Source organism: Equus caballus, chromosome 10, assembly GCF_041296265.1.
Source record: "Equus caballus isolate H_3958 breed thoroughbred chromosome 10, TB-T2T, whole genome shotgun sequence".
Classification (NCBI taxonomy): Eukaryota; Metazoa; Chordata; class Mammalia; order Perissodactyla; family Equidae; genus Equus; species Equus caballus.
The window spans coordinates 23,806,252-23,824,529 of NC_091693.1; the positions used below are offsets into that span (position 1 = coordinate 23,806,252).

General features: G+C 47.5%; 1 protein-coding gene across 19 annotated transcripts; it reads right to left on the reverse strand.

The window, feature by feature from the left end:
* Nucleotides 1-8,487: 8,487 nt before the first annotated feature.
* On the reverse strand, nt 8,488-14,830 carry LOC100053055 (leukocyte immunoglobulin-like receptor subfamily B member 3). 19 transcript variants are annotated; one of them, XM_070223290.1, is made up of 13 exons: nt 14,562-14,718; nt 14,307-14,342; nt 13,849-13,895; nt 13,391-13,690; nt 12,889-13,170; nt 12,315-12,614; nt 11,679-11,726; nt 10,696-10,815; nt 10,305-10,347; nt 10,184-10,221; nt 9,889-9,941; nt 8,934-9,095; nt 8,488-8,855 (listed from the first exon to the last, which is right to left on the reverse strand). In XM_070223290.1, exons 1-13 carry the CDS (start codon nt 14,696-14,698, stop codon nt 8,712-8,714), a joined length of 1,710 nt encoding a protein of 569 aa, XP_070079391.1. In that variant the 5' UTR covers nt 14,699-14,718; the 3' UTR covers nt 8,488-8,711. The 19 variants fall into 19 exon arrangements, with proteins under 19 accessions (XP_070079391.1, XP_023506155.2, XP_070079382.1 ...); XM_023650387.2 differs by having other exon boundaries at nt 8,934-9,098; nt 9,889-9,944; nt 10,305-10,380; XM_070223281.1 differs by having other exon boundaries at nt 13,849-14,136; nt 14,562-14,713.
* Between the last annotated feature and the right edge of the window lie 3,448 nt (nt 14,831-18,278).

Sequence of the window (18,278 nt, forward strand, 5' to 3'; positions counted from 1 at the left end):
CACATGAAATAATGTTCAATATCAATAATTATTACAGCAATGAAACGAACTAAAGTGAGATATCAATAATATGAACAAATTTTTTAAAAATTACTGCACAAAAGAGGGCAGATACAGAAAGCACATGCCTTATGATTTCATTTCTGTGAAAGTCCAGATCTGGCAAGACTAACACCTAGTGAAGGAAGTTGATTGCTGTTTGCCTCAGTCTGGGGTTGGGGGGCATAGGTTGACTGAAAAGGTCACTGTGGAATTTTAGGAGTTTGTTTTGTATACTGATTGTGGTGGTAGCTGTTACGTGAATTTCTACATTTGTCAAAGGTGATCAAACTACACACTTAAAGGGGGCACATTTTATGCCTCAGTGTTCACACACACATACGTGCTAGTTAGGCTCAATCAGTGTCCATTCCATCAGGGCTGAAATCAACTTGCAGCCACATGTCTGATGCTTCCATAAGGAATGATACCATGTTAAGGACTCTCTGTTGGTCTCCGCTGCTGAAACGATGGCCATCCATCAGTGTCTGTAGTTGCATCACTCTCAGTGAAAGGCAGTCCATGACACCAGGCTCATCAAGAGCCTCCATCTCTCCCGCAGTGGCTGTCCTTCATAGGCCGCTCTGTAAAACACTGGGATGATGAAGAGCAGAGGCTGGCTAGTATGTGCTGAAAGAGCCAACCTGTCCCCTTGGTTGTTAAGAACCTTGTCTACAGTGGGGCTCTCTGGGGACATCGATATCTGATTCAAAGATCCAGTGCTTTGAGCCCAGTCCTGTACATCTGTCCATACACATGGCTCCTTCCTGGATATCCTTGTCTCCTCCATTCAGTTATGCTCCTTCCAGTCCCCTGACCGTATAGGCAAGATATTTGCTACTATCCTGGAGTCCGTGTACACCTTTACATTTAGCCGGTTCTCTTTCCACAAAATGTGCATTATCCTTTTCATTGCACGAATATCTGCCCACTGAAGGCATTTCCTCTCATCAGAGTCCCCTGAGTGGGGCTGTAGCGCAACACTACTCCAAAACATCCCACCACCAGGCATGACCCAGGCCACAGAGCTGTAGATGATGGCTCAGGAGAGGTGCCATTGTGATGCGTACGGATGTGGGCATCATCTGCATCTAACCACATCTTTGTACGACTCACCTTTGTCTTCTGGACCTTTCCATGGCTCCAGGTTTCCACTCTCACCCAACAATGGATTGCAACCTTATGGCTTGGTGGGAATGACAATTGTCAGCTCGTCATGGATGGTTCCACTTGCGTGGACACTTGATGTCTCCTTGTCAGTCATTCAGTTTCTATTGGGAACTAGTAGCATGTCAGGAGCAGCCTTTTAAGTGGCGTCTACTCTCTGCTGCAGGTGATGTGATGGCATGAACCCAAGGGCACTGAACTTGAACTCTACCAGTGGGCTGGGCAGGGAATTCCCATAGCCTCACGGTACAGGGGTTCATACAGCACCAGGGGACCTGGCAGGTCACTTGGCTGTGGCACTAGGGTCCTGGTACTGCAGACCCCTGTCTTCCTCTGGGCTCCACTCAAACCCATAGCCTTGTCACTCACCTGATAAGGGAGAAATATGTTTTCTCAAGTATGGTATATGCTGCTTCCACCATCCAAAGCCTCGTACCCAGAATTGTGTCTCTTTCTTAGTGTGAAGTGTTGCAAGGTGTGATACAGGGTATATCATGGCGGGACTCAGAGAGCAGCACATCTATAAAGTTCACTGCTTTGGCAAGCCTGAATCTTTTTTCTAACTTTTTATTGAGATTATAGTAGTTTACAACCTTGTGAAATTTCAGTTGTACATTCTTGTTTGTCAGTCGTGTTGTAGGTGCACGACTTCACCCTTTGTTCCCACCACCCCTTTCCCCTGGTAGCCACTAATCTGTTCTCTTTGTCTACATGTTTAACTTCCACATGTGAGTGGAGTCATACAGCGATGGTCTTTTTCTATCTGGCTTATTTCACTTAACACAATTCCCTCAAGGTCCATCCATGTTGTTGTGAATGGGACGATTTTATCCTTTTTTATGGCAGAGTAGTATTCCATTGTATATATATATATATATCATATCTTCTTTATCCCGTCGTCAGTTGATGGGCACTTAGGTTGCTTCCACATCTTGGCTATTGTAAATAATGCTGCAATGAACATAGGCGTGCATGGGACTTTTGGAATTGCTGATTTCAAGTTCTTTGGATAGATACCCAGTAGTGGGATGGCTGGGTCATGTGGTATTTCTATTTTTACTTTTTTGAGAACTCTCCATACTGCTTTCCATAGTGGCTGCACCGGTTTGCATTCCCACCAGCAGTGTATGAGGGTTCCTTTTTCTCCACAACCTCTTCAACATTTGTTACTTTTAGTCTTAGTGATTATAGCCATTTTAACAGGTGTAAGGTGATATCTTAGTGTAGTTTTGATTTTCATGTCCCTGATGATTAGTGATGACGAACATCTTTTCATGTGCCTATTGACCATCCATATATCTTCTATGCAGAAATGTCTGTTCATGTCCCTTGCCCATTTTTTGATCGGGTTGTTTGATTTTTTGTTGTTGAGTTGTGTGAGTTCTTTATATAGTATGGAGATTAACCCTTTGTCAGATATATGACTTGCAAATATTTTTTCCCAATTAGTGGGTTGTTTTTTGTTTCAATCCTGTTTTCCCTTGCCTTGAAGAAGCTCTTTAGTCTGATGAAGTACCATTTGTTTATTCTTTCTGTTGTTTCCCTTGGCTGAGAAGACATGGTGTCCAAAAAGATCCTTTTGATACTGATGTCAAAGAATGTACTGCCTACATTTTCTTCTAGAAGCCTTATGGTTTCAGGTCTTACCTTTAGGTCTTTGATCCATTTTGAGTTTATTTTTGTGAATAGTGAAAAAGAATGGTCAATTTTCATTCTTTTACATGTGACTGTCCAGTTTTCCCAGCACCATATGTTGAAAAGACTTTCTTTTCTCCATTGTACACCCTCAGCTCCTTTGTCGAAGATTCGCTGTCCATAGATGTGTGGTTTTATTTCTGGCCTTTCAATTCTGCTCTGTTGATCTGTGCACCTGTTTTGGTGCCAGTACCATGCTGTTTTGATTACTATAGCTCTGTAGTATGTTTTGAAGTCAGGGATTGTGATGCCTCCGGCTTTGTTCTTTTTTCTCAGGATTGCTTTAGTGACTTGGGGTCTTTTGTTGCCCCATATGAATTTTAGGATTCTTTGCTCTATTTCTGTAAAGAATGTTATTGGGATTCTGATTGGGATAGCGTTGAATCTGTAGATTGCTTTAGGTAGTATGGACATTTTAACTATGTTTATTCTTCTAATCCATGTGCATGAAATGTCTCTCCATCTCTTTATGTCGTCATCAATTTCTTTCAGGAAAGTGTTGTAGTTTTTGTTGTATAGGTCTTTCACTTCCTTAGTTAAATTTACCCCAAGCTATTTTATTCTTTTTATTGCGATTGTGAATGGGATTGTGTTCTGCAGTTCTCTTTGTTAGTTCATTATTAGAGTGTAGAAATGCTACTGATTTTTGTAAGTTGATTTTATACCCTGCAACTTTGCTGTAGTTGTTGATTATTTCTAGTAGTTTTCCAGTGGATTCTTTGGGGTTTTCTATATACAAGATCATGTCATCGGAAAACAGCGAGAGTTTCACTTCCCTTCTTATTTGGATTCCTTTGATTCCTTTCTCTTGCCTAATTGCTCTGGCCAAAACCTCCAGTACTATGTTGAATAAGAGTGATGATAGAGGGCATCCTTGTCTTGTTCCTGTTCTCAGGAGGATGGCGCTCAGTTTTTGCTCATTGAGTATGATGTTGGCTGTGGGTTTGTCATATATGGCCTTTATTATGTTGAGGTGATTTACTTCTATCCCTATTTTGTTAAGAGTTTTTATCATAAATGGCTGTTGGATCTTGTCAAATGCTTTCTCTGCATCTATTGAGATGATCGTGTGGTTTTTATTCCTCAATTTGTTGATGTGGTGTATCACTTTGATTGATTTGCAGATGTTGAACCATCCCTGTGTCCCTGGTATGAATCCCACTTGATCGTGATGTATAATCCTTTTGATGTATTGCTGAATTCGGGTTGCCAAAATTTTGTTGAGAATTTTTACATCGATGTTCATCAGTGATATTGGGCTGTAGTTCTCCTTTTTCGTGCTGTCCTTGTCAGGGTAAGGCTTAATTTTTGAATTTCCTTTTCCTTTTTTATTCTTTTAAATCTCCCACCATCTAGAGTACATACCAGGGCAACCAGAGTACTTGCCTCCCTCTAGTCATCAGGTCAAAGTAACACGATGTCACCAATATTGTGAACAAATGTGATGTTCATTCCAATGTCAAGATGCCGAGGGTCCCTTTGGACGATGCTGTGAAAGAGGGAGCATTAGTTTATCCCTGGACACAGTGAACGTGTACTGCAGTCCATCCCAGGTGAAGAAGAGCTGCTGCTTAGTTACCAGATCACAGCTGCATAGAAGTGACCAGAGGCTACAGAATTCTGCCCTAGAAAATGCGTCCATCGTGCAGAGCAGCTGTGACATGAGTCAGTATTGGTGAGGACCGTGGCCCTCCACCGTCCACTGCCCGTGATCCGTCTAATTTTTCAGGGGCCGGGCTGGTGCATCAAGCAGGGGTACGATGGGACCCCCGCTGCCTCCATTAAGTCTTCGAGGGTGGCAGTAACCTCTGTTTGTCCACCTGAGTGCAGGGTTGTTTTTAATGAATATGCCAAGCAAGATGAATGTTATACTCCTGAGTACACAGATTCTGCTTTCTTTCTTTAAACAGCAGGTAACCTCTGTTACTCTGTTTTGGGAGTTGATTAAATGACTTTGTGGTTCAGCTTTTCCTTTCAAGGTTTTATTGCTCCAAGTGATCCACAGGTCCCTGTGCTGCGCGGAATTCCAACATCTCCCTTCTCTGTGTGAGCTCGGGGAATTAAATACAACTTCAACTTACCCTTGTTTCCTAAAACGTTAGTCGATTAACAAAGGATGCAAACATCATTGCATCAGTGCGTGTATGTTTGTGTTTGCTGCCTCAAGATTTGAAAATAACGTGAGGTGAGTGCTCATGGAGGAAAAGCAACTGGACAGTTTCGACTCTCTGTCCTCTGCGCTGTCCCGGTGTCCACGTGTTTTCTTCTCATTCTTCTTTCTTCCTTCCTCATGTTCCAAGATTCCTCCCTTTATCAGTTCCTTTCTGGGTCAAGAGCTTCCTTTCCCATCCATTTAGGGGAGGCCTGCTTGTGATCAATCCTCTTAGCTCCCTCACCTGAGAATGTTTTTGTTTCCCCTTCATTCCTGGAGGATAACTTCACCATCTGCAGGATCAGGGTCAACAGTTCTTTTCCTTCAGCAGCTGAAAAATGTTGTTCCATTTGCTTCCTGCTTCCATGGTTTCCGATGGGAAGACCGTTGTCATCTGAATGGGTTTCCCTCTGTGGTCAGGTGGCATTTCTGTCTCACTGCATTCCAGAAACTTGTCTTTTGGGGCCAGCCTGGTGGTGTAGTGGTTAAGTTTGTGTGCTCCACTTCTGAGGCCTGGGGTTCGTGGGTTTGGAGCCCGGGCATGGACCTTTACACAGCTCATCAAGCCACACTGTGGCAGCATCCCACATACAAAACAGAGGAACGTTGGCACAGATGTTAGCTCAGGGACAATCTTCCTCACCAAAAAAAAAAAAAAAAAAAGAAAAAAAGAAGACACTTGTCTTTTGTTTTCCTTAGTTGGATTATGATGCATCTTGGCATGGCTTTCTCTGGACTTATCCTGTTTGGGGTTCACTAAGTGTCATGAATACGTAGGTTTATGACTTTTGCCAAGTTTGGGGAAATTCCAGCCATGATTTCTTGAATAGTTTTGCAGTCTCGTCTTCTTTCTCTTCTGCTTCTAGGACCCAGATGACACGGATGTGAGATCTTTTGTCATAGTCCCATAGGTCCTGAGGCTCTGTTCATGTTCTTTTCCAGTTTATTTTTCCTGTTGTTCAGATTGAGTACTTTCTATTGTCTGGTCTTCATGCTCATTGTTTCCTCTGTCCCCTCCAATCTGCTGTTGATCCCATCCATGGAGCCTTTTATCTTGATTATTGTGTTTTTCATATCTAAAATTTCCGTTAACTTCTTCTTTGTATCTTCTATTTCTTTGCTGAGGCACTCTTTTTAAAAATTCATTTTAAACGTGTGCAATTGCTCACGAAAGCATTTTTATTATGGCTGCTTTACAATCCTTATCAGATAATTGCAACGTCTGTCATCCCAGTGCTAGCATCTGTTGACAATAGTCTTTCCTCATGCAAGATGAGATTTCCCGGTTCTTGTTTTGAACTGGACATTTTGGATATTATATTGCGACAGTCTGGATCTTATTTAAATCTGGTCATAGGAGGCCTTTTCTGACACCTGGCTGGGGTAGTGACTCATTACTGCCAGGAGGAGGGTACTGTCCAGGTCCCCCACGTGGCTCCTTGGACACCCACTGTGTCACTCCTGGGGTCCTGACAGTCTTAGCCCATGTGCTGCCTTCTCTGCACTGTCTGGCGTGTTCTGCTGATGTTGTGTGTACAAGGTCCAGGAGTTGTACTGTGCCTCATGGGGGTTAGGGAGACATAGCTCTACTTCCTCTTGGTCCAAAACTGGGAGTCTGCAATGCAACTGATTTTTAGATATTGATGACATATAGTGACATTGGATCAATCCTTTTCAAGTTAGAATATCAGATGTTTCTATTATTTGTGGTTTTCCATGCACACAGTTTTGTAACCTGTGAGTAACACAGTTTTTTCCATCCATTCACCTGTTTTTTTTTTAAAGATTGGCACCTGAGCTAACATCTGTTTCCAATCTTTTTTCTTTTCTTCTTTTTCATCTCCCCAAAGCCCCCGAGTACACAGTTGTATATTCTAGTTGTGAGTGCCTCTGGTTGTGCTGTGTGGGATGCTGTGTCATTATGGCCTGATGAGCGGTGCCCTGTCTACACCCAGGATCCGAACCGGTGAAACCCTGGGCCGCCAAAGCGGAGCGCACGAACTTAACCACTCGGCCACGGGGCCAGCCCCGATCCATTCACTCTTCTCACTTCTTTTTGGCTTTATTTAATTGGTTGGTTCTTCCACTGCCCTGCTGAATAGAAGAGGTCGTAGTGAACATTCTTGTTTATTCTCAGTCACAGGTGGAAAGATTTCAAGTTTTTACTTTTGAAAATTATTTCTGTTGTGGATTTTTAAAGATGCTTTGATGAATGATAGGAAATTCCCTTTTTTTGAGGTTTTTTTCATTTTGAATTGGTGATGTATTTTATCAGGAGCTTTGAATCTGTTGCTATGATCAGTTTTTTGTATTTCTTCTTTTATGTTTGAAATGTATTGACTGATTTTTGAATATGAAACCAATCATGCATTTCTGAAAAGGACGTACCAGCATGGTCATGCTATATTATCGACTTTATATACTGATGACTCTTATTTGGGAATATTTTGTGTAGGAATCTACAGCTAAGATCCTGTGAGAGAGCTTCCTGTGATTTTCCCATTATGTAGTTTCCTTGAGAGGTATTGGTATCAATTTTTTTCTGGCCTGATAAAATGTGTTGGGAGGAATATTGCCTCCTTCTCTATTTTTGGGAGAAACTGATTTAAATTTGGTATGTGTATGTATGTGTGTGTGTCTGGGCGTCCATGTGTGTATGTCATCACTATTTGGTATGTGTATGTATGTGTGTGTGTCCGTGTGTGTGTCTGGGCGTCCATGTGTGTATTTCATCACTATTTGGTATGTGTATATATGTGTGTGTGTCCATGGTGTGTGTCCAGGCGTTCATGTGTGTATTTCATCATTATTTGGAAGCTCTCATCAGTGAATCTTTCCAGAGTCAGAGTTCACTTTGTGGGAAAATTTTTAGTTATACCTTCAACATATTTGATATACATGACAATTCAGATTTCCTGTTTATGTTTATTTCCACCATTTTGGTGAATTGTATTTTTGAGGATTTTTGTCCATTTCATCTAGATTTTCTAGTATATTGGCATAAAGTTGTTCCTAATGCTCTGTTATCTACTGAAAGTCTGTAGGGTCTGTGATGCTGTCCTGATGATGTAATGTGCCTCCTCTCGTTTTCCCTTGGGTGTTGTGGCTGGGATCTGCAAGAGTGAATAATGTTCTCAAGAGCGAAAAGTCTTTATTGACTTTTCTCAGTTTTTTATTTGTCCTCGTTAGTAGCTAATCTTGTCATATTATTTCCCTCCCTCCACCTTCATTTGGAATAATTCTCTATTCTTTTTCTAAATTCTTGGTGTGATAGTTCAGGTAACTGATTTTTTTAGGCTTTTCTAAGATATTCATTCATTCATTCATGGTTCTTAATTTCCCCGTTTTGTAGGTTTGATGTGTAATGTTTACGTTATTATTCAGCTTAAAACATTCTCTCCCTTCTGTTTTGGATTTCTCATTTCACTCATGCATTACTGAGAAGTCTGTGGCTTTATTTCCAAAATGTGGGGATATCAGTTATCAGACTGCAGAATCAGGTGACTCCCAATGAGTCCCAGAAGCTCCTGGTGGTCCACATTAGGATTCCAGGCTGGCTGGGGGTTATTAGCTGAGTGTCTAGTGGGGGCAGCTTCTGTGCCTTCTGGGGTCCCTGCAGTCTCCCTCCCTGGAGGGTGGGGTCCGGGTCCTTCCTGGGCTAATGGATGGCCAGAGCAGCGTACACGCTGGGCTCTGCTGGGGGCTCCTCTGACTGGGAGGAAGGGGGTGTCATCTCCCGTCTGAGGATCAAGTGGTTCAGCTGGGCATAGGTCACGTCCTGGGGGTCTTCAGATGCAGCAGCCTAGAACAGGGGAAAGTGAGGGATAGGTATGTGGTTGGGGTGGGGGCAGCCTGGGGTCTGGGAGAGCATGGGACCCACCTGTCTGTGCATCTGTCTGTCCTCTTCTGCTTGTCTGTGCTTAGAGTTCAACAGTTCCTCTGACAGTGGGGCAGGAGAGGTGGCCACTCCCTGCCTGAGTCTTGCTCTTGAGTGGTTCACCTGGGCGTATGTCGCTCCTTGGGGGTCTTCATCATGCAGGCTCTGCTGGAGGGAGACAGAGGGACAGAAACAGTGTCTCCTTGATCCCACTGCTGACCTCCTCCAGTCAATTGTCCACACTGCTACAGAGTGAGGTCACTTTCCTGATGGAATCTTCAGGTACATACTAAGCCTGTGACATCTGGATGCTTCCTACAGTTCTGATTCTTATCCTAACATGCTATCTCTTCGTCTTTTGAATCCAGCCACACGGCCCATCCTCCTGAAAAAGCATGTTGCTGCCTCAGGACCTTTGCCCCTGCTGTTTCCTCTCCCCCCACCCTGCACTCTACCCCCTTTCCTTACTTTATTTTCCTTAACAGCACTTTACACTCTAGGAAGCTACTCTCATATTTGCATGTGGTCTCTTACCCACGAGGTGAGCTCAAGGAATGTGGAGACAGTATTGCTCACTGCTGTACCTACAGCACCTGAATGGAGCCAGGTAAACAGGGAGCTCCCTTTTCACAATGTGGGGTGAAAGAATGAAGGGGAGCCTAGGGGACTTGTGGGTGATTCACTTATTCGTGCATCCTCTTGAGACCTGGGGGTGCATCCAACAACCAGAAGGTCAGACAGTGGACAGGAACCAGAAAAGGGGACCACAGAGGAGGAGCACTGAGGTCACAGAAACCAGGAAGAGTGAAGTCACAGCAGGACGCCCCAGGTGCCTGAGAGGAGGGATCAGTGTGGGACGCTGCTGAGAGCTGGGTGACGTGAGGACAGCCAAGTGTCCATTGGGTCAAGTTTGACAACAGGAAGGTCCCTGGTGGCCTGGACAGGGCTGGGGTCTCACCTGATGGCCCAGCTCCACGCCTTCCTCAGGCTGTGTGTCCTTCACGGCAGCATCTGCTGGGGCAGAACAGGGGGTGTGTCTCTTGTCAGGATTCCCTGAGGTCTCTCAGGGCTGCAGCCCCTCCTCTGCTCCCAGATGGGCCACTGAGATCCAGGGGTGAGGAGATGGGCCCGAGGTCACTCAGGGGAATTTCAGTCCTTTTCACCCCAAATCCCCAGACCCTTCCAGCCGATGCCCCCATGGCCCACTGAAATCTGTGCCCCCACCCCCCATGGGGGCCCCTTTTTCCTCTCACAGAGGGTCTGTTCCTGGGTGTCAGCAGCTGGACTGGAGCTGAGGGAGGAGATGGGAGTGTAAGGGGCAGAGAGGGGGCCGAGGGTGGGGTGGGAGTCTGGGGTCTTCAGGGCAGGAATTACCTGATCTTCAGGCGTAAGTCCTTGGGCTGTGGGTCTGCAGCCCCTGCAGGAAATTGGAGATCAGCCTGTGTCTGGGCTGGGTCAAGATGGACAGAGTCTCAGCCCTGGGAGGTGATGACCACCCGCCCTCCACATGTGATTCGGGAGAAAAGAAGAAAACCGTAACCCTTGCTTGTGTGTATGTTTCAATATTTCATGAGACTGAAAAGGTGAAAGAATTCCTTCAATGTGTACCTATGTGTTGGATTAAGTGTTTTCTTTTGGATTTTCTGATTTGAGATTCTGGAAAAGTCTTTTTCTGGTTGACTTTCCCATCTACTTTTTTTCCCCTTTGGCTGGTGCCCTAAGCCCACGTCCTCCTGTGAGCCGGGTCACCCTGTTCCCTACTCACCTGGTGTCCTGCGTTTGTCCTGACGCTGGTGTCGGGTAAGGAGGAAGAGGAGGAGGAGGGAGAGGAGCAGGACGAAGGCCACCGTGACTCCAATCAGAACGTTCAGATACCATGTGAGACCTTGGGCACATGTGATGTCATGAATGAGCCAATGACGCTATTTAACTGAGCACCTACTGTGTGCCACACACGTGCTGGGGTCTGTGCACTCACCTCCTCTAACTCCCAACAATCATGCACCAAAACACTGCCATCCTCCACCCACCCATTTCACAGATGAGGAGACTGAGGCACAGAGAGGTAAATCATGTGCCCAGGTCACCCAGCCTGAAGTGGCGGAGCTGGGACTGGAACCCAGAACGGTGGGTTCCCTTGTTTTCTATTATCATTTTTTATGCTGTGCCCTTACTCTCCAGGCAGAACACGAGGCAGAGACCTGACCAGCAAACACAATCCCTCCCCCACCCCCCTCTCCCAGCCCATGTCCGTCCCCTACTCTGCAGAGGGCTGGCACCCCCAATGGGGGCCTGTGTGCACATGGAGCGTGTGCATCTGGGAAGGGCAAGAGGGAGGGCTGTCCTCCCTGAGCTCTCGGGGCCAGGCCCCAGGCTGAGGGCTCTCTCTCTGAGGGGCATGGCGGAGGCCTGTTGTGCAGAGAGGACCCTCAGGCTCGGAGAGGAGCATGCCTCGTCCAGGGTCCCACAGGTGGGCAGCCCTGGGGTTTGAACCCGGGGGTGTCCTTGCCCCAACTCCACGGCTCCTCCTGGACGGGCTGTGCCCCTGAGCGTGTGGAGGAGAGCTCAGACACCACACGTGTCCCCACACTCAGTGTCCACGCAGCCTTCTCGGACCATGCAATCAGTGAAACTGGTCTCACGGAGAAAGACGAGCGTTCCTCAGGTCAGCATCTCAGGAAGGGACTGAGCCAAGACCAGACCTGAGCCCCTCCCATGCACCGCTTCCCCACAGAGACCCTCGCTTACCCCACCTTGTGCCTGACTCCCCGGGGGAGAGTGGATCCTCAGAGTCTCCTGGGGATCAGGATGGGAAGTGAGGGGGTGGCTGCCATTCTCCCCACTTCAGCCCGGCTGCCCCTCCCCCGAGATGGGTCTCAACGTCTCCTCCCTCTGCCATGACGCCCCATCCGCCGTCTGCCCAGCCTCAGAACTCCTGAAGCCCCGTGTCCTCTGACATCTCTGCCCAACTCCCCTGGGAGACAGGCCATGCCCGAGTGAGTGATCCTGGTCCCTCTGGGGATCAGCCTCTTCTAGTCAACACTCTGGTGTCTCTGGGTGAGGGGCTTCTAGGACTGGACACTTTAGGGGGATCAGGAGGCGGTGCCCCTGGCCCTTTCTCCTTTTGTCAGCCCTGAGTCCTCTCCAGCTGTCTCCACTCACCGCAAATGTCTCTGGACCTCAGGGATGGGGATGAGGATGGGCATGAGCATGAGGTCGGCTGGGATTTGCTCTGGCTTTTTCCATCCCTCTGAGAGGCGAGGTTCCCCTCTGGCTGACTTGCCTTCTGTGACCCCCTCACTCCCATCCCAGCCCAGAGCTCCCCTGGGGATGGGACCCTGAACTGACCGTGAGGACACAAGGGGCACGACTGGGGCTCCTCACCTGAGACCCGGAGCTCCAGGAGGTCACTGGGCAGTGACAACAGGTGGGGGGAGGTGCTGTTTGAGCCGTAGCACCTGTAGGTCCCTTCGTGGTCTGAGGTCACAGGACCGATGGTGAAGTTGGCCTGAAAGGGGGCGGCCGTGTCCTGCAGACGAAGGTGCTGGGGAGGAGCAGGTGACCCCTCCTTGGACAGATGGAAGGTATCGAACCAGATCTCAGAGCGACACCGCAGGGTCACGTTCTCTCCCCAGGACACTGAGGGCCCCGGCTGGGCTGAGAGGGAGGGTTTCTCGTACATCCCTGGGGAGAGAATGTTGTAGTGTGTAGAGAGCTGCCCCCTCCCCACAGGCCCTTGACCACTGACCTCTCTTCAAGGACTCTGTCTGTGACTCCCTCTCAGCTCCCCTCTGTCTTTTATCTCCTGGCGCCTCACTCGCCCTTTCTCACTGCATCTCCACAGACCATGGCCCCATCTCAGTCCCTGCTCCAGGACCCTCTCCCTGGACCCTATGACCACCAGGGGTGACCCTGGGCCCAGCACCCTGAGCAGACAATCAGGACATGGGGCTCTCACCCGCAATCAGGATGTCCAGGGGTGCGCTGGGGGCCGACCACACGTGGGAGAGGTTGTATCCACCGTAGCATCTGTACTGGCCCCCGTGGGTGTGGCTCACATGGCCCAGGGGGAAGTCAGGGCTGTGCTGCTCGTGAAGATGCTGAGGGGGTGTGAGCCCCTCATCCCTGGTCAGAGCGAATCTGTCAAAGTCGGCCTCTGAGCGACACTGGAGGGTCAGATTGTCTCCAGAGAGCACCAGCGAGCCAGGCTGGGCTGAGAGGGAGGGCTCCCTGTACACGCCTGGAGAGAAGGGACAGTGGCATCGAAGGGGACGCACACCCCACATTGCCCACTGGGCCTACAGTGAGAGCTCTCACTGGTCCCTCCTCAAGCCTCCTGCTCTGTGGTTCAGGCCCCAGGAGTCCATTTCACCGACCCCGACCACCTCCAGGGCTCCACTGGGCACTTAGGTCCGTCATTTTTGGGTTCCAGGAAAGTGATTGATCAGGGGGGCACTCACCTGTGACCTCGAGGTGGAGAGGGTCGCTGGGCTGTGACCACGCATAGGGGTAGGAGCTGGGAGAACCATAGCATCTGTAGGTCCCCCCATGGGAGGTGTTCACGGGGCCCACAGGAAAGAGGGCCTGCCACCTGCCATGATGGATCCTCGGCTCCATTTGTTGGGATGAGTTAGCTCCTCCCTCCTTCAGCAGATGGAAAGTGCCAGATGTGACCTCTGAGCTACACCACAGGGACACATTCCCTCCTGATGCCACCACAGGGCCTGGGTGGGCTGAGAGGGAGGGTGCGCTGTACGCTCCTGAGGGAGAAGGAGGGAGGTGTGTTAAAGTAGCGATCCTCAGCCCACACACCCCTGGTGTGGACTGTGAGTGCTGAGGTCCCCTGAGTCCACACTCCTTCCCTTCTGCCTGTGAGGAGGAGCCCACAGTGGGAGGGGACCCGGCTCCTCCCCCTTACCTGTCACCACCAGGCGCAGGGGGTCACTGCGCTCTGACCAGCCGTTCCTGCGGATGTGATAGGCACACTGATACAGCCCTGCAGTGTGTGTGCTCATAGATTCGATGAAGAAACTGGTCTTGTTGCTGGAGTCCTGTGGGGCCTCTATATACACGGGTTTAGAGACCCTCCCTCTATACAGATGGTAGACGTCAGCCTGCAGTGACCCCTGACACCAGATGGTCACAGGGCTCCCCCAGGTGACCACGGGTCCTGGGTCAGCCCAGATGGAGGGTTTGGGGGTGACTCCTGGAAAGAAATCAGAGCTGAAGTGTCAGCGGAGCCCTTCTCCCCTCAGCTTGCCCAGGTGTTGCTCAAGGCCCCTCCCAGAGTGGTCACCTCAGCCCAGACCCTCTGTGCTCCTTCCACCTGCCCACAGGGTTCATTGGGCTGAAGCAGGAGGTGTGGGGAGGACTCACCCGCCTGTACCTGGTTCCACAGGTCCTGACACAGCCCTGGAAGAGAGTTCCCTGTGAGGGCACGTCTACTCACCCACACAGAGAAGCTCCCGGCCTGGTCTAGGCCCCTGAGCACTGGGGTCAGATCTGGGTACTGAGCACGTCTGTCCTGTCCCCAGAAATTCTGCCCCCACTGAGCCTCCTGAGTCCTGGGTCTCAGGGATCAGGACCTGGGATGGGAGCAGACACTGTCCCTCTTCTTTTCCCCAAACTCACCCAGGCAGAGAAGGGCAGTGAGGACAGGTGTCCTGGCCCTGCCTTCCATGGTCCCCAGTTGTGCAGACAACTGAGAAAGTCCACGGAGCCCGGCAGGACAGACAGACAGAGAGGGTGTGACAAGGTCCAGGCTCCATGTGACACGTCACAGGTTCCTCATCTGTGGCCTCACAGGAAGGGGAACAGCCCCTCCCGGGGCCTCCCTTTGCTCTCCCTGAAGTGTGGGGCTGCGGAGACAGCAGACCCAGGGGACCTCCCAGACCAGCTCTGAGTCTCTGCACATGCCAAACACTCTGCCTCCAGCTCATGCCAAACCCAAATCCTGAGAGTGACACATATCTCAGAACATGAGGCTTGCAGAGGACGGGAGAGGAGCCAGTACAACCTCTGTTCTAACTCTGACTCTGTCTCTTGTAGAGGCTTTGTGACCTGGGGCAAATCACTTCCCTTTGCTGAGCTTCTGTAAATGCAGATTTTCTTTCATCAGCCAGGCAATCAGTATTTATTGAGCAGTTCCCCTGTCCCGTCATGGTGCCAAGAGCTGGAGGGTCATTGGTGAAGCTGACAGAGTCTTTCCCTGGACTCATGGGCTCAGGTGAATGAAGACAGAGATTACGAATATTTAGGTGGCTAACAATTCAGTTATAGTCTTGTTTTGATACAAGTTGGAAGAAAAAAGAAAACAAGGGACAATGAGATTCAGTAACAGGTAGTCATCCTGCATCCTGGGTCCTGGTTGTGAGGGGTCCTTCTGGGGAAGCAGTGACCCAAGGCATGAGCAGAGGTTAGCCCAGAGGTGGTGATGGTGATGGGGCATCCTCATCCACAAAGATCTGAGCTGTTCTCAGAATTGAGAGCACTCAGGAGAAGGCTGGGTCTTGTCACACAGGATCTTGAGCACCGTGCAAGTGTTTTGGATTTTGTCTTTAAGGCAATGGGAAGATTTTAAGCAACAGAGAGTATGAACATATTTCTGTTTTAAAAAGACTACCACCATGTAGAAAATGTAATGCTGGAAGGCTCTATTGATAATTAATTCTATTAATAATAGAATTATTATTAGTTATCCAGGGGCCAACATTAATCTGGCTCCTGGATGGCGTGTTGATCAGTATTTTAAGCCATTTATGTGGTTTTATCGTATAACCCTTGCACAAATCTGTAACACAAAATACATTTACAATTGAGTGGAATGAGACAGGGTGGTTTCTTTGTCCCTCAGGTTGGAAAGGAGTCAGCTAGGTGCAGACTTGCTGAGGGAGCAGCCAGAGGAAGGCACAGAATTGTTAAGTAGCTCAGTTTGTGTGTGTGCTTGGGGTTGTGTGTGGTTACCTGTGATGAGTTTGGTTGAGGAGGAGAGTTGTGTTTGCTGGGGCTGGTGAGTTTAGCTCAGGCCTGATCATTCACAGCCCTGAACATCAGATGGTGCAACTTGGATGTGTTTTGAAGATGGAAACTGTTGGAAGGGTTTTGAGAAGGGCAGGATCAGGAGAAAGGAGTGGGGGCCTGTCCTGGAGGACCAAGAAGCAGGCTGATGTGATGATACAGATGAGACCTCCTGAGTCTCGTGATGGATTGTGATATTGTTAATAAGGACTCAAGGGGCGTGGTGGTGTGGATGTGATGATTGGATGTGAAGTGCCATAGAGTGAGGAACTGAAGGCTGTTCCACTCTCTGCCTTGGTACCTGGAGGAGCCAGTGGGGCCCTCACAGGGAGGATGACCCTGTGGGAGAAGGAGGCGTGGGGAGATGCTTAGAAGGCTGATGACCATTTTCAGAAGAAACAGAACTCTCCCTCCTGACCTCGGATTGTCGGTTTTCTTCCTTCCAAACACTTCCCTTCACTGACTTCCTTGTTTCTAAAGTCAGCACCATCTTTTTCTTCATCATCCTCCTTCAAAACCTCTGAGTCATCTTTCCCTCCTCAGTGCCCTTTACTTCTCCAGGCAGAACTCCTTTTTTTCTGAATTGTTTTATTGAGGTCATGTTGGTTTATAACATTGTGCAATTTCAGGTGTACGTTATTATATTTCAGTTTCTGATTAGACTGCATCGTGTTCACCTCCAACAGTCCAGTTTTCATCTGTCACCATACATATGTGCTCCTTACCCCTCTCACCCTCCCCTCTCCCCTTCCCTTCTGGGAACCACTTAATCTATTGTCCTTATCCTTGTGTTTGTTTATCTTCCACATATGAGTGAATTATACAGCGTTTGTCTTTCTCTGTCTGGCTTACTTTACTTAGCATAATACCCTGAAGGTCCATTGATGTTTTTGCAAATGGCACAATTTTGTCTTTTTTTATGGCTGGGTAGTATTCCATTGTACGCATATGCCCCATATTCTTTGTCTATCCGTCTGTTGATGGGAACTTGGGTTGCTTCCACAACTTGGCCATTGTGAATAATGCTGCAATGAACATAGAAATGCGTAAATCTCTTTGTATTGTTGATTTCATGGTCTTTGGATAAATACCCAGTAGTGGGATAACTGGATCATACAGTATTTCTATTTTCAATTTTTTGGGAAACATTCATACTGTTTTCCATGGTGGCTGCACCAGTTTGCATTCCCACCAGCAGTGTAAGAGGGTTCCCTTTTCTCCACATCCTTTCCAACATTTGTTTTTTTTTTTCTTGTCTTGGTAATTATAGCCATTCTGATGAGTATAAGGTGATATCTGATTGTAATTTTGATTTGCATTTCCCTAATAAATGGTGATGGTGAACATCTTTTCATATACCTGTTTTCCATCTGTGTGTCTTCCTTGGAAAAATGTCTGTTCGTATCCTCTGCCCATTTTTTGATTGGGTTGTTTATTTTTTGTTGTTGAGCTGTATGAGTTCTTTATATATTTTGGAAATTAACCCCTTGTGGGATATGTGATATGGAAATATTTTCTCCCAGTTGGTGGGTTGTCTTTTCATTTTGTTCATGGTTCCCTTTGGCTTGCAGGAGCTTTTTAGCATGATGTGGTCCCATTTGTTTATTTTTCCTTTTGTTTCCCTTGCCCAAGTAGACATTGTATTCAAAAGGTGGTGCTAAGACTGATGTGAAAGAGGGTACTGCCTGTATTTTCTTCTAGGAGTTTCGTGGTTTCAGGTCTCATATTCAAATCTTTAATCCATTTCGAGTTAATTTTTGTGTATGGTGTAAGATAATGGTCTACTTTGATTCTTTCACATGTGGCTGTCCAGTTTTCCCAACAATATTTATTGAAGAGACTTTCCTTTCTCCCTCGTATGTTCTTGGCTCCTTTGTCAAAGACTAACTGTCCATAGATGTGTGGTTTTATTTCTGGGCTTTCAATTCTGTTCCATTAATCTGTGTGTCTGTTTTTGTGCCAATACAATGCTGTTTTGAATACTATAGCTTTGTAGTACATTTTGAAGACCAGGATTGTGATGTCTCCAGCTTTATTCTTGTATTCTTTATTCTTTTTTCTCAGGATTGCTTTCACTATTGGAGTCTTTTGTTGTTCTGTATAAATTTTAGGATTCTTTATTCCATTTCCATGAAGAATGTCATTGGGATTCTGATTGGGATTGTATTGAAGCTGTATATTGTGTTATTTAATATGGACATTTTAAATATGTTTGTTCTTCCAATCCATGAGCATGGGATATCTTTCATTTCTTTATGTCGTCTTCAATTTCTTTCAATAATCTTTTATAATTTTCATTGTATACGTCTTTCACCTCCTTGGTTAAATTTA